Raw genomic sequence first — 14,488 nt, forward strand, 5'->3', positions numbered from 1 at the left:
GCTGCTATAGACTTTAGCCTGCTGTGGTTTGCCTGTCATTTAGATGCCATTTTCTTTCTTTCTCTCCTCATCTCTCCCTCTCACTATCTCTCTGGGGCCCTCTGACAGCTGTAAAGGCTTGTATCAAGGTGTTGACCTCCACTGCGACACTGCCCCCCCCCCCCCCCCGCCTCCCTCTCCACTTGCTGAAGCCTCCCGCCAGCTCTCCCTCTCAGACACGGCTATCTGGAGCTGATCCTCAGCAGCAGATAACAATGTCTTTTATCTATGGGTTACCAGCACAAAGGGACCTCTGCATTGATCAAATGCCAACCAGCTGATGAGTCCTCAACAGACTGCTTTTACGAAGGCTGCGTCACCGCCTGGGGAGAGGGTGTTAAACGTGTACAGAAAACACAACGCTTCAACTCAAAGGTGTCACAACTCTTAAACTACCTGCAAGAACTGTTCTGGAGCAAATAAAGATTTGAACGCATTAATGAAGGAAGATCGTTTGTCAGCTTTAGCTGAAAGTACAACTCCACTGCTGTCTTACCCTAGCATAGAGATACAGTGCCTTGCAAAGGTATTCACACCCCTTGGATTTCTTCACGTTTTATTATGTTGGGTGGGATTAAAGTGGGATTAAAATAGATTTGATTGTCATTTTTTGTTAACAATCTGCACAACATACTCTGTATGTCAAAGTGGAAGATAATTCTTTTTATTTTTTACATTTGTTAAAGATTGATAGAAATTCAATAACTAAAATATAGTTGTTGCGTAAGTGTTCACTCCCTTTGTTAAAGCAAGCTAAATTAGTTCAGGAGTAACATTTCAGGAGTAAAATTTGGCTTAACAAATCACATAATAAGTTGCATTGACTCACTCTGTGTCATGTCCTGACCAGTAAAAGGGGTTATTTGTTATTGTAGTTTGGTCAGGGCCTGGCAGGGGGTGTTTGTTTTGTGTGTTTCGAGGTTTTTGATTTATGTTCTATATTTTCTATTTCTATGTTTATTCTAGTTTCCTATTTCTATGTTGTGTTTTTTTAATGACCTCCAATTAGAGGCAGCTGGTTGTCGTTGTCTCTAATTGGAGGCCATATTTAAGTGTGTTCGTTTTTTTCACTTGTGTTTGTGGGTGGTTGTTTCCAGTATAGTCTGTGCACCTTATTGGACTGTTTTCGTCGTTTGTTTTGTTTAAGTGTTTTTCCTTCAATAATAAAGAAGATGATCAGTATACCCGCTGCATTTTGGTCCACTCCTTACGACGAACGTGACACTCTGTTATTAAATAATAGGGGTTGACATGATTTTTGAATGGCTAACCCTTTCTCTGTCCTCCATACATACAACATCTATAAGGCCCCTTAGTCAAGTGTTGAATTTCAAGCATATATTTAACTACAAAGGCCAGGGAGCTTTTGGAAAGCCTCATAAAGAAGGGCAGTGATTGGTACATGGGTAACAATAACAAATCAGACATTGAATATCTCTTTAAGCATGGTCAAGTTAATAATTATGCTGTGGATTACATATTAAACCGCCCAGACACATCAAAGATACAGTCATCCTTCTGAACTGAACTGCAGGACAGGACTGAAACTTCTCAGGGATGTTACCATGAGGCCATTGGCGATTTTAAAACAGTTACAGAATTAAATAGCGGTGATGGGAGAAAACTGAGAATGGATCAATAACATTGTAGTGACTCCACAGTAATGACCTAAATGACAGAGTGAAAAGAAGAATACAAATATTCCAAAACATGCATCCTGTATGCAACAATGCACTAAAGTAATACTGGGGGGAAAAACACAGCAAAGGAATACACTTTTTGGCCTAAATGCAAAGACGTTTGGGGAAAATCCATCAGAACACATCACTGAGTAACTGCCTCCTTATTTTCAAGCATGGTGATGGCTGCATCATGGTATGGGTATGCTTGACATCGGCAAAGACTGAGGAGTTTTTCAGGATAAAAAGAAACGGGGTGGAGCTAAGTATAGGAAAAATTCTAGAGGAAAACCTGCATCATTCTGCTTTACAACAGACACTGGGAGAGGAATTAACCTTTCAGCAGGACAAAAACCTACAACACAAAGCCAAATCTACACCGGAATTGCTTACCAATAAGAGCGTGAATGTTCCTGAGTGGCCAAGTTAAATTTTTGACTTAAATCTGCTTGAAAATATATGCAAGACTTGAAATGGCTGTCAGGCCATGATCCCCAATATCTTGACAGAGCGTGAAGAATTATGAAAAGAGTAATGGGCTGATGTTGCACAATCCAGGTGTGGAAAGCTCTTAGAGTCTTACCCAAGAAGAATCACAGCTGTAATCGATGCCAGGGGTGTTTCTAACATGTATTGACTCAGGGAGCTGAATACTTATGCAACAACTACACATTTTTCTTCCACTTTGACAATACAGAGTATTTTTTATTAAATACATTTTAATCTCACTTTGTTACACAATAAAATGGGAAGAAATCCAAGGGGTATGAATACTTTTGTAAGGCTCTATAAAGCATCACTGTCTGAACCACTGTAGTCTGTCAGTCCTACTGTTGTTGTCAGATTTAGGTGTTGGGGAAGCCCAATTGAGCACACAGTTAATGGAAACGGCATATAGCGTGATAATGCCATCAATTCCACTCCGGGTCCCATCAATTCAGCTATTACGACCTGTACTAGTCTAGTCCGTCTTTGATGTACTGCCATGCTTAAGTGTGCATAACCACATGGGAGTTTTTTCTCTCTCTCTTTTCAGATACTGTCAGAGGAGTGTATGCATGATGGTGAGGATATGTACAGTATGCATGTATGAGTTCATATGTGCACATCTCCATCTATGTTAACACGCCGTCTGGAAGTCATCTCTTGCGACTAGATGTCTTTGGCATGAATTAAAGCTTAGCTATAAATCAGGAACCTGCGGCAACAGAGGGATTGGCGATGAATGAGAATCGTCCCTTGTGGTCTGAACAGTCTAAATCAACATTCACCTTCCCCTAGTATCTGCCCTCTCTCAGTGACTTGCGCCTCTTTGTGTTCCAGGCTGACCTTCTAGAGGAGAAGGCATAAATAACATATGGGGAAGGATGCAGTGACCACCAAAGCTCTTGGGTATTCAATGATCAAGGATGCTGCCAGAATAGCAAGCACTTCCATCTCCCAGAGCACAAGTGGCTCTTTGGACTTTATAAAAAGCTCAATGGTGCTTTGGTTTTTGTTCCATGGAGAGAGAGAACAGACACATTAACATTCCACCCACTTATAATACCTGTATTGAGATCTCTGATTAGAAAATGGTGTCATTTTGTACCTGCCTAATACTGTGGGTAATGGTTTGCCATAGAAATATGTTGTGGAGCATGATATCATCTGTGATTATACTTATCTATGAATTGAGTTGCTATTCTCATCGCCTTATGAAAATGTCACAAATGACAGTGGAGTTCTCACAGTGGGCTCCTCGTACAAACATGCATCACTTTTGCTGCAGTTTGTCTTTCTCTCATCCCGTTGGAGGCAGCAGGAAGAATTGACACAACAAAGGAACTCTTTTGGTTCTTTACCATTGAGTTAGTTGAGTAACTAATCTATATCTCCTGCTGATTTCAAGCTCTAAATAGCTGTATTTGGGTGCTTGCCTTGCAATCATTCCACAACAGCATGCAAGGAACTTGTGTAATTAAGCTCCACCATCCTCTGTGAATCCCATCCAGGGAATGGGACTTTAATTCTCCACTAATTGAGGCCATCGCAGGGGACAGACAAGGTATCAATGGCTCCTTGAGGGTTGGTGGACTGCTGAGAAGGAAGATTACAGTGGGTAACTGGTTCTCCACAGCGCAGGCAGACATGCCTACCCACCACCAACCCCCTCCACCTCCCCCCAAGGTCTCATATAGGAAAACCCGAGCCTCCCCAAAACAAACCGTGCATATTGGCTTACGAGAAAGTTAATGATTGTTTATTCTTTGTTGTTCTGAGAAGTAGGGGAGCAGGTGGGCTGATTGATTGGCTTAATTTATGCTGATATCTATTGTAATTGTTACCGTTGTTGACAGCTGTTCCGTCAGCTCCAGAGAGATGGTAGACCATAGGGAGCTAGAGGCACCCGCTGATGCTGTGTCTAATAAGCGGGTCCATTTGTAAATATGATTTATTTATTCAGGAGTTACGAGAGGTGTGTATGCTTTATTTGCTTTGCGTTTTGCCGAGCCAACGGGGCTGAGCTAAGGCATGCAGCCCCATCAGAATTGTTTCCTTCGTTTTTGGTGACAGTTCTTTTGTGTGTAATAACATCGGCAAATAGCGTCGCTGCAATACCTCGTTGCTTTCATGCTCACTTTACCAGAGGTGATGTGAAAAGAATTGACTGTGAGGAGCGCCTGTCGCAGGACGCCGTCACGGACGCCGTCTCCCACTTTCCCCATTTCAGTGAATAATCTGACAGCTCTGATGCCGCAGAGATTCAGGTAATGGTTTGCTGCTGTTGTCTTAGGGAGTTGTCTTGAGTTATACCTGCCTATCACACGTCTGCATGAGGGATCTTCAGAGACGCAGAGAGTCACAGGCTGCTCATAAAAATAGCTCCTGTTCTGTTCCAAGTGTTGTAAAGCATCTCTGTCAATGGTTTAGGGTTTAGTTTAGATGCTGCCTAAGCCGCATCAAGCGGGTTTCACATTGTTCTATACTTAGAAGAATGGCTTGTCAGAAGTCATTGTTTTCCTATGGAGGAGTGCAGAGGTTCAGAAGGGATGCAAAGCTAAAGGCTTGTTAAAATGTGTAAAAATAATGAGAAAGCTTAATCAATAGTACATTAAATCAACCTAAAAGATATGTACAGTTGAACAGTGCATGGTCCATGCACCACATACAGTAGGGCATGCGATTTGGCCAGCTTACGGTTCTCTTTGAAACAGCGTTTGACTAGTAAGCCAAGTCATTTTGCTTGCTTGTTTGAAGCTATGCTAGACCCTTTATGATTTATTGAGGTTTCTAACCTTGGCCAATTACATACAAATTCTCTCCTTGTTTTGCTGTGATGCCGGAGAGCACCTTGGCCCTGCAAAACAACACTTTGTTGCTTTGTTTGCAACAAAAAAAATGTCAACCTTGTGTGATTCTTGTCTTGCGTACTAATGTTTTCCCTTAGCGGACAGGGTAGTGCTCCATTTACCTATTAGATCACTGGCACACCAAAACGAAGCCCGTTTTTCCCTTATTCATCAGGGGTAACACTTGGCACAAGAATGCTCTTATGCTCTTAAAACCAATGTTTTAGGAATTTATATCAATGGAATCACACAATAACATTCCATACAGATGCTTGTCAGAAGAGGCCAGACATCAATGGGGTATAAAGTACAGTAGTATGCAAAGGTTATTATTATCAAATGCATATTATATCAAACACGAAGTGGCATGTTATCAATGAAAATTCGGATCTACAGTAGGCCTATCAGAGATAACATGCCTTTGGTTAAATCTTTGATATTTTGACTGCTGATTTAATGCCTGTAATAAAAACCAGAAACTGTGATTTGTTTCTCAAATATTTATAGCTTATCTCTGGTTGACTTATTTATCATTCGTTCAGACAATACAGGTCACCCTGGCGAAGGAAATGGTCTACTGAGAAGAGGAGGTAGTGAACTCTGTCGGAATGTGTTTTTTGGTGAGCATTGTCCTCTGGTGGACGAAAAAGTAATAAACAATATTTGATAACGGGGGTGCCTCCACCAGAACGCAGTCAGTGTCATTGTCCCCACATTTTCTCCTTGTCCCTACACAAGAACTGTAGCTGACTGTACAATCAGATTCGACATTAGTAATGTATCCAGCGCTTAATCATAAATGGTTGCACTGACCCGTATGTGCCCACAAAATGACGCATTTTTGGCAGTACTGTAGGTGACCCCAGTGTTTGTATTACTATGTAAAATAAATGAATGTCCTCCAAAGCCATGCGTCTCTAGGGAGGGGGGGTGGGCTGCTGTCTTACAAGTCAGGTACACGTCAGCACTTTGAAATACAACAGCGGAAATGGATCCGCTCACAGCTTTACATTGATTAATTCAAAGGTGTCAAAAGGAAGGTCTTCCCGAATGTACATTACGACAATTTAAGAGTCATGAAATTCTGCAGTGTGGCCTTGGAGCAGGAGAGGGAAGGCAATGCCAGAGAGAGAGAAAACTAGTGAAGGAGAGAGTGAGAGAGAGAGAGAGAGAGAGAGAGAGAGAGAGAGAGAGAGAGAGAGAGAGAGAGAGGGAGAGAGAGAGAGAGAGGGGAGAAAGAGAGAGGGACCAAATCCTTTGCTTCTACTTTGCTGCCGTTTCCTCTGCTCAAGGTCAGAGAGTGCTCTGCTAGGCTCGGTGGCCGCAGCTGGTGTCTACAGGGATGTGGATTGTAATCAATTCGAACATTTCAAGGGGGAAATGATGAGAACGAGTCGCTCAAAGGAAGATAGATGAGAGAGGGCCGCCACAAACATACAGATCAATAATATGCATAGCCCAAAGGACAAAATACAATAAATAACAATTTTAATCGATGAGCTTGAATGGGATTGGAGTGGGAAAAAAATGACAGTACACTGAGAAATGTGCAGCGGGTGGACACAAACATAAAGGCATAGACACATCTGGCTTTCATGTTGATATCAAATGTCTGTTAGAAATAAAATATCACTGATCTTGAGAAGGATTCACTACGAATTCAGATAATTAAACCAGGATAATAACATTACATTTACATAATTTTTTTTGGTCATTTAGCAGACGCTCCAGAGCCACTTATTGTCTCCTCCAAGTTACAGTAGTTGTTTATGCTGTTAGGACACTCTATTGCATAGTCACTGTTTAGGATATTAATGCACATTCAGCCTGGAGTTTGTAAATCTACTATAGGCAATGGCTTGGTTAATTGCCCTTTGAGAAATGATTGGTTCAACCTTGTGCTCAGATGTTCATTGGGATATTATAGAGTATGCTCGTAATCCAAAGTCCTACACAGGCAAGGCCACAAATGTGTAATGTAATATGCTCCCATTGTGTTTTGTAACCATGGCCCTAGAACCAATTGAATTGATACAAGACTACGCCATAAATTACAAACCAAGTCACATTGACACATTAATCTTATTACCTCATGTCATCTCACTATGACAACCATGAGAAACATAGTGTATCGGCTGTATAGAAGTGTACACTCCATGTGGACAGATCACCTCTTGGATCCACTCCCATCTGCCAGTCCTGACTGACTAACACTACATGGGGTGGCTCTATGGTTTCCGCTGCTCTCTCATAGCCCTGTCTTTCTGTGCTCAATGCGGCGAGACGCTCTAATACCACTGGATCCCTCTATGAGAGCACTAAAGCATAGGTGTCACTCCACAAACCAAGTAGTGTTTCAGACAGGGGGGGTTAATGCTGCGAGTCAACCTCTACAAAGTTGTGAAGGTTTAGGAGTCAGGGCTCAGGTCTGGATTTGGAGGGTACTAGGGAGGGTGGGGGTGAAAAGCGAGAGGGGTGTTGGGGGGGGGGGCTGTGCTGGCTTCTGATTCAGTTGATGTGATGGCAGCATAGAGGCGGGTGAGAAGCTGTCAGTTCCTTTAAGACGATAATCCGAGAAATCTTTGCCAGTGACAAATGGAGCGATGGAACCTGCCATCTTTAAATTATAGAAGAAAAAAATGGGCAACTTCACCTGACAGCAACAAATGAGGCTTGTGCCTGGGCTCCTGCACAATCACACAGATCTAAACCCATCTGATGCCCTAATCCCCCTGAAATAACCCCACTGGGAATATCAGACAATCTCCACACACCCTGTCTGAGAATGTGTGTATAAGAGAAGAATGTGTGTGTGTGTGTGTGTGTGTGTGTGTGTGTGTGTATGTGCGTACATGTGCACACACAAGTACGTGCTCAGTGAACTCTGTCAGACATTGTAGTGGGGATGGGAGAGGTGGCATTGAAATATGACAGTTCTCACTTCAATTGAAGTCTGCCCGCAGCCTGAGCGCTGGGAGACACAGAGAGATCACTCTCACACAGAAAAGGAGACGCTTACGGACAGAGCTCTGTTGAAATGTGATTAGAGTGACTGTCAGAAGTACGCAGCTCTCCAAAGCTTCACCTCACAGGGAGCTCGGAGGTGACTGCCTGAGTGAGGCTGAAGGATCGTGGAGTGTGGGGGGTTACCACCAAGTTGCCACTTAGCTGGAGTTGGTCAGATGGCAACTTGTGCTTCACTGCCTTGAAAAACACCCACGACAACTAACTCAATGAAGACTGTCGTCTTTCAGCTTAAAATCAAAACACAGAAACAATGACATACCCATTTGGATGCTGACAGAGTATATAAAGCGATACAGTACCACATTCTTTGGAATGAATCATCTCTACAGTGTATTTCAAAATAAATGAACTGAAGTACGTAATGAGGAGAAATAACCAAAGGCTGCACTGTAACGCAGTGACAGGTCTGTATGTGAGTGTTGTTGTGAGTGTTGTTGTGAGTGTTGTTGTGAGTGTTGTTGTGAGTGTTTGGGGAGGATGGAGATGACAGAGAGCGGGCTGGTGATCATGGATGAAACAGACGGGGACTGTTATGCACAGGACCATGACAAGGCATACATCCTCCCATGAACTGAACATCCTCCCATGAACTGAGTGAAGAATATAGCTGAAAAACCTCCAACTCCCAGCACCATCACTGCCCCTGAAAATCGACAAAATGGCTGCACTGATCCGCTAGGTGTTTATAATTCACCCCGCCGTGCCTGCCTCTCAGTAGGACTGTAAGCGTGCAGTGGAAATGATGGGGGAATCATGCCGTCATGATTCAGGTTGGATTGAGAGAAACGTGTTGATTATACCCAATCATCCCTCCCGCTGAGTGTGGCACAAAAGTATTAGGAGCATCGGAGAGGTAGGGGGAATAAATCTTGTCATAGTTTTATTATAAAACTTTGAGAAAAAGTATTAAATATTACACTGATCATGCTCTATATTACAAGCAGCTCCCCTCTCAACCAATAGTGTTCAGTTTCTCAGATCCAATGAAATCGGTAATAAATTACACACTTTTCCTGTTTTTACAGGTGAAAAGACAATAGAGCATACAACAACTGTACAGGACATGGAAAATAACAAGGACACATTTAGAAATATGAATTATGCAAGGCTGATGAAAAACACACGTAAAATCAAATATCCTCCTGCAGTCCAAAGTGATATTTGAACGTCTATTTTGAGAGCATTCGTTCAACACCATAAACCAGGGATAATTCACACAGACAACTCACAGGGAACAGCGACTAATTGAGTGGTTTTATAATACAGAGTACCATTCCTGGTGGAAACCAGTTCATAAACATGACCGTGCGAGTATAGCAAGAAAGGCAGAGGGAGCAGTCAACAGTCCATCTTTGACCCTTTGTGAGCAGTAGGTTGCAGGGATGCTGTTGAGGCCTGGTGAAGGCAGAGGAGGAAGCTGTGGTATTGGAAGGAATGGTAACCTCCCGTGATAATGACAGTGTTAGCTGTGAGCAGGCCAGACCAGAGACAGAGAGAGCCCTGCCCAGCACTGCCACCGTTCAGGAATGTCCTTCACAATCATATCAGTCTTGCTCTTTTTGTCCCTCTACACTCTTCATCCCAAGCCACTGATGGAGAGCAGGCTGAGGAGGAGGAAAAACAACTCCCTGGTCATGAGTGCCCCTAACCAGACAAGACCTCTCTCTCTGTATGGGGCCATCCCTCTCTGGGGAGCAGGGGGAGATGTAGAATCTTTATGATCTATAGCAAACAACATCCTATACTCTAGCCATGCTCTTCCTGTTTCTCTCCCTGCTGGCTGGAAGTAAGTTGCCTTTGCTGTCTGTACAATTGGCTATCCCATTGCCTTCCACAGGGCCACTAGTGCAAATGGGATTTACCATCATGTAGCTGCGATCTACAGTATTTCATAGCACTAACTGATGCTAAAAATGAAGGTGGGGGTCACGAGAGAGGGAGCGGGGGAGTGGAGGGATGCTGACATTTTCTCAAACAAACCAAACAGAGCTGGTCTGGATGGTGAGAGAAGGGGCAGAGTAAACAGAGTGAAGTATGCAGCAGTCCTTTTCAGAGGCATTTGTTGGTCTGCTCTGCTCCCCCCCTAAAGTCTGTCTGCTCCCACCACGCCAGGCTCTGTGACTAACTAGCATTCTGAAAAAGTATGACGAGAGAAAGTCGACAACCTCAACCCCTGGCTACCCCCCCGCCTCCCTCCCAACTATTCCGCCAACTCTCGCCGACCACTTCTCTCCACATCTCCCACCTGGCCAGGCAGAGGAAATAAAGCATCTTCTCTGACCCGGCCCCATCCACAGCTCCCTTTACTAGCCTGCAGACATTGATTTTCATTAATGAGTGCTGGAAGTCTGGGGGATCCTCTGTGGCCATACCCAGCGCTAGTTAATGATTTGGCATCATATCTACCCGGTGTGAAGGGACCTAGGTTCAGTGCTGCTGGCCCAATAGACAGAGGATGTTTACTTATCATTATGACGGATGGGGAAAGAACATACGGTTTCCCCCGGCAGCTGTCAGAATTGCACCAATATTTTCACAAGACACTTGGAGGATACATTACAATATGGGTAAGCAAATGTTATTTTCTCATATACAAATAGGCATGTATTCACAACATGACGATGTATGGAATGTACACATGTACAGTAAGTACTGTATCTCGTTACACAATAAAGCACCAATTATGAACCATGACAGATAGAGGGACCAGGCCTGATAAGTGCATATGAGAGTTGTGATCAAGTTTGAAGGTTTTACATGTATAATGTACAGTCTAATGATTGAATCTGCAGAGTTTTTGTGGTAGGCATACCCCTACATGTAAAGAGCTTGAATCATGGCGCACATGCAGCACACAAAGCCCATGGTACACCTGACAAATGCTAAATAACATGTGGGCCATAATAACTTAAAATGTTGTCTGAAACCAGATGCCTTTAAATATAAAAAACATTAGTGAGCTAAAATTCATATATTCTTAGAGCTCTTTTGATGTTGACAATGTCTGGACATACAACACATGAATTTACACAGAGAGTGTCCTGGAATAATTTGTTGCATTGTATTTCCAGTTCTGAGAAGATGCTGCTTAACATGAATGTCTTTGCCCACACTGCCATCATTAGCACAACGTGTCCACAAACATGGAGATGATTCTCTTTTATTTTGCTAATCACTGTTAGTCAAGTACTCCAGGAACAAAGACTGCGCCTCAGTTCTCTTGTGCATTATGGCCCAAAATGTATTTTTGAACCACAGTGTCCTTTAGAGTTGTAGCGCATATTATGCAATTTCCCTACAATTTGCAGCTAGAGGCTCATGGGAAAAAGGAGTCCTCCAATCTTATAGCTTTTTGCCATTGCAGGACTTGCAGCACTGCTGTCCGTAGAACTTGTGATTGCACACACTGTGCTGAGGAACCAGGTGACACCAGCTGAAGAAGTCAACACAAGACTGTTCGTCTGATGGAGAGAGGATCAGGGGGATAGTGTTAATAAACGCGCACCAACAAAAATGTCAGACAGAACTTTACAATTGTTTCTATGAGTGGTTGAATTAGTTCACCTTTGAGTGTTGGCGCAGGAGCAGGAACGTGGGCAGGTACGTGAATAGGAGGAGCAGGACAGAAGTGTGTGTTGCAGGCCCGGGATGTTACGGGTCTCTGGTGGTTCAGGCATCCAGCTGCAGGACGTCCCTGTCTCAGACACTGGATAGAACGGGACTGTACCCCTCCCCCACAGGATACAGAACACTGAGAAAGAGAGAGAGAGAGAGAGAGAGAGAGAGAGAGAGAGAGAGAGAGAGAGAGTGTTGAAGACTGCACATAGAATATATTACGAATGCATACACCATGTCCTTTACCTCCAAGCTATGTCTAGGGAGAGGAGAGAGAGCCTACATGCATACAGACATCACAGGCCCCCTGATCAAGGGAAAGTCAGATGTCAGACTGTAAGAGGTTGCCTTGGTAGATACTACATACATATACATGAATATCACCCCCTTTGGGCCTGACAACAGAGAGGGAGAGAGCAAGAGGATGCTTCACTAAATCCACATCCATTCAACATGAATCCCCATCATGTCTGGGAGAACAGGCAGGGTGGATGGAGAGTGAATATGCGTACCTGCTGCCAAGGAGAAGAGTACCAGCCCAGGACCACTGCACTGGCTGTCCTTCCTTGGGTGACAAGTCGAGGCTCTGGGCACGGCCCCCTGCTGCAGGTCTGCTGGAGATCCCCAGAGGGTTTGGGAAGGTTCCTGCACCTTCTCATAGGGAAGTCTGTGTAGTCCCCCTGTGAATCCCTCTCCCCACAACGCAGCTCTCTCCTTCTGACCCCTGGACCACAGGATGTGGGGCACTGAGGAGTGAACGGCCAGAGGAGGCACCATTAGCAAAAAGAGAACGGAGAGAATAAGACAACGTGAGAACCCTCAGAGAGAAATACAGCTGGTCCCCCAGTGGAGCGAACAAGACAAGGTCACCCCGCATCGCCATGGCAACGGTGCACAACTTATAAAGTGAATGTCTGAATGTCTGTAACGTTTATATTTGGTATTGAGGCTATTTGCTTTGTTTCCGACGAGGGGACACAGCATCAGCACTCTGGATGTGTATGTTTGTCGCAAATGCATTTCTGTCTAGACCTTCTCAATGCATGTATTGGTTTCATTGTGCGTCGGCGTGTACAAGGTTATACAAAGTATGTGTGGGTGTTTTTTTACAGCATGTGCATCTGTCTGTCTGTCTCCGTGAGTCACTACCTCGCCCCAGGGTGTTGTGAACCACTGCAGCCGGTCATTCTTGGGGCAGCGGCGCAGAACGCAGGTCTCTTGGGCCTTGGGTTTGAGGTGTGGCTTACACATACTGTCCGGCACCACCACAGCCTTTGCTCCGGGGTCAGTGCTTCTGCAGAACACGCCACGCTTCCTCATCCCACGCCCACACGACTTGGAACACTGAGAGGAGAGCAGAGGAACAGAGGGTCTGGTAAACTCAGCCTGAACTCATACTGGGAGGCGTGCTCAGAATGAGTTGCGTCTGAACCCTGTGAAGGACGCAGTCAATAAGGGGGATGTAGTCAGTAAGGGAGGTAGTCAGTGCACTGTAAAGTGCACTCTGTCTACAGTCCGAATGACCTGTGTCTAAATCACTCTGGGCTCTCTCTACAAAGAGACACACTCATCTTGAGATGGCCTGAGAACTCTGAAAAACAGTGGAACATAACAGCGTAGGTCAGGTATGTTGCAGTGAAGAGAAAACGTCCCTCCAGGTATGTGCAGTATTGCTGACAGACAGGCGTTTACAGAAACAACAGGTGGAGATCCCAGTCACCACTGACTCAGACGGAGAACACTGTCGCTGATCATGACTAGGTATCATAGCCTCTATAAATCCGGCCATGTCAGTTTTGCCTAGCCAACTCTAAACTGAGGGACTCACAATAATGGTGTGTGATTAATGATGATAATATGATTGAAATAGTTCTGTTATATAGTACTGTTCTCAGGCCAGTGAGTACGCAATTAACCATGTGTCCAGCAGAGGGCAGTGAAGTGTTTTCTCCATGCAATAGGCCACAGCAGACATTTGCTTATTAATTGCAGCGTTACCTGACATATCTCAAAGTCCTATATTATCAAATTAAGAGATTTCCCCCCCAAACATTTTTTTCATAATGTAATGGCAGTATATGGGCATGTCGTGCAGTGTGGCCTACCTGTGACCAGGCCCCAGAGCTCCACTCAGGTGGGCAAGCCTGGGTGTGGCAAGGCTGCACCTGGGCTGGGGCGATGACGGGGCACAGGGAGTGAGCCACCACCTCCTCCCGCTGGTACGTCACCTTACGCAAGCACTGGATGTGACGTGTCTGTTGGCCACCTCCACAGGACTGACTGCAGGGCCCCCAGTTCCCTGTTGTCCAGCTGAGGAGAGAAACGGAGAGAGATGTGTCAGCCCATGTAGCAAACCAACAAATGCTCCTCAAAAAAGAGTGACTGAATTATGAGAAACAGAATGGCGGTAAACCCCTTAGAGTGACTCATAAACCTGCACATAATCTCACTGTCACAAACACACACTCTGCAGAATAACTGCTGTACTCAGCAGTCAGCAGGGAACCTATCCAAACAGATGATTCGGCTGTATACTTTCCCCTCCTAACCTCTGTCATAAGCGTGTCAACCACATGACGCAGATCCCTAATCACGGCAAGGAACCACAGATTTCCTACATTTATTTTGGGTCTAAACACACCCATCACTCTCTACTCTGTGCCCACAGGAAGGACAGAGACACACGCACACACATACAGGCATATACACACGCACCCACACTCACACAAACATACTGCACATGTGCTGTAACAGCACCAGTGCCCACCTCTGCACGCAGCACACACACGAGAATCT

The 14,488-nt window shown here is 44.6% G+C and overlaps 1 protein-coding gene across 1 annotated transcript in view; it reads right to left on the reverse strand.

Moving 5' to 3' along the window:
- Positions 1-8,931: 8,931 nt before the first annotated feature.
- The window catches only part of adamts18 (ADAM metallopeptidase with thrombospondin type 1 motif, 18), a 51,554-nt gene continuing 45,997 nt past the window's right edge, over positions 8,932-14,488 (reverse strand). The window contains exons 19-23 of the mRNA XM_029767083.1: positions 13,798-14,002; positions 12,842-13,036; positions 12,205-12,438; positions 11,642-11,828; positions 8,932-11,538 (exon numbers count right to left, since the gene is read on the reverse strand). Coding sequence (XP_029622943.1) covers positions 11,420-11,538; positions 11,642-11,828; positions 12,205-12,438; positions 12,842-13,036; positions 13,798-14,002 — 940 coding nt within the window. The 3' untranslated portion in view covers positions 8,932-11,419. The remainder of the gene's footprint in view (positions 11,539-11,641; positions 11,829-12,204; positions 12,439-12,841; positions 13,037-13,797; positions 14,003-14,488) is intronic.

The sequence above is a fragment of the Salmo trutta genome, chromosome 12, assembly GCF_901001165.1.
Source record: "Salmo trutta chromosome 12, fSalTru1.1, whole genome shotgun sequence".
Taxonomy (NCBI): domain Eukaryota; kingdom Metazoa; phylum Chordata; class Actinopteri; order Salmoniformes; family Salmonidae; genus Salmo; species Salmo trutta.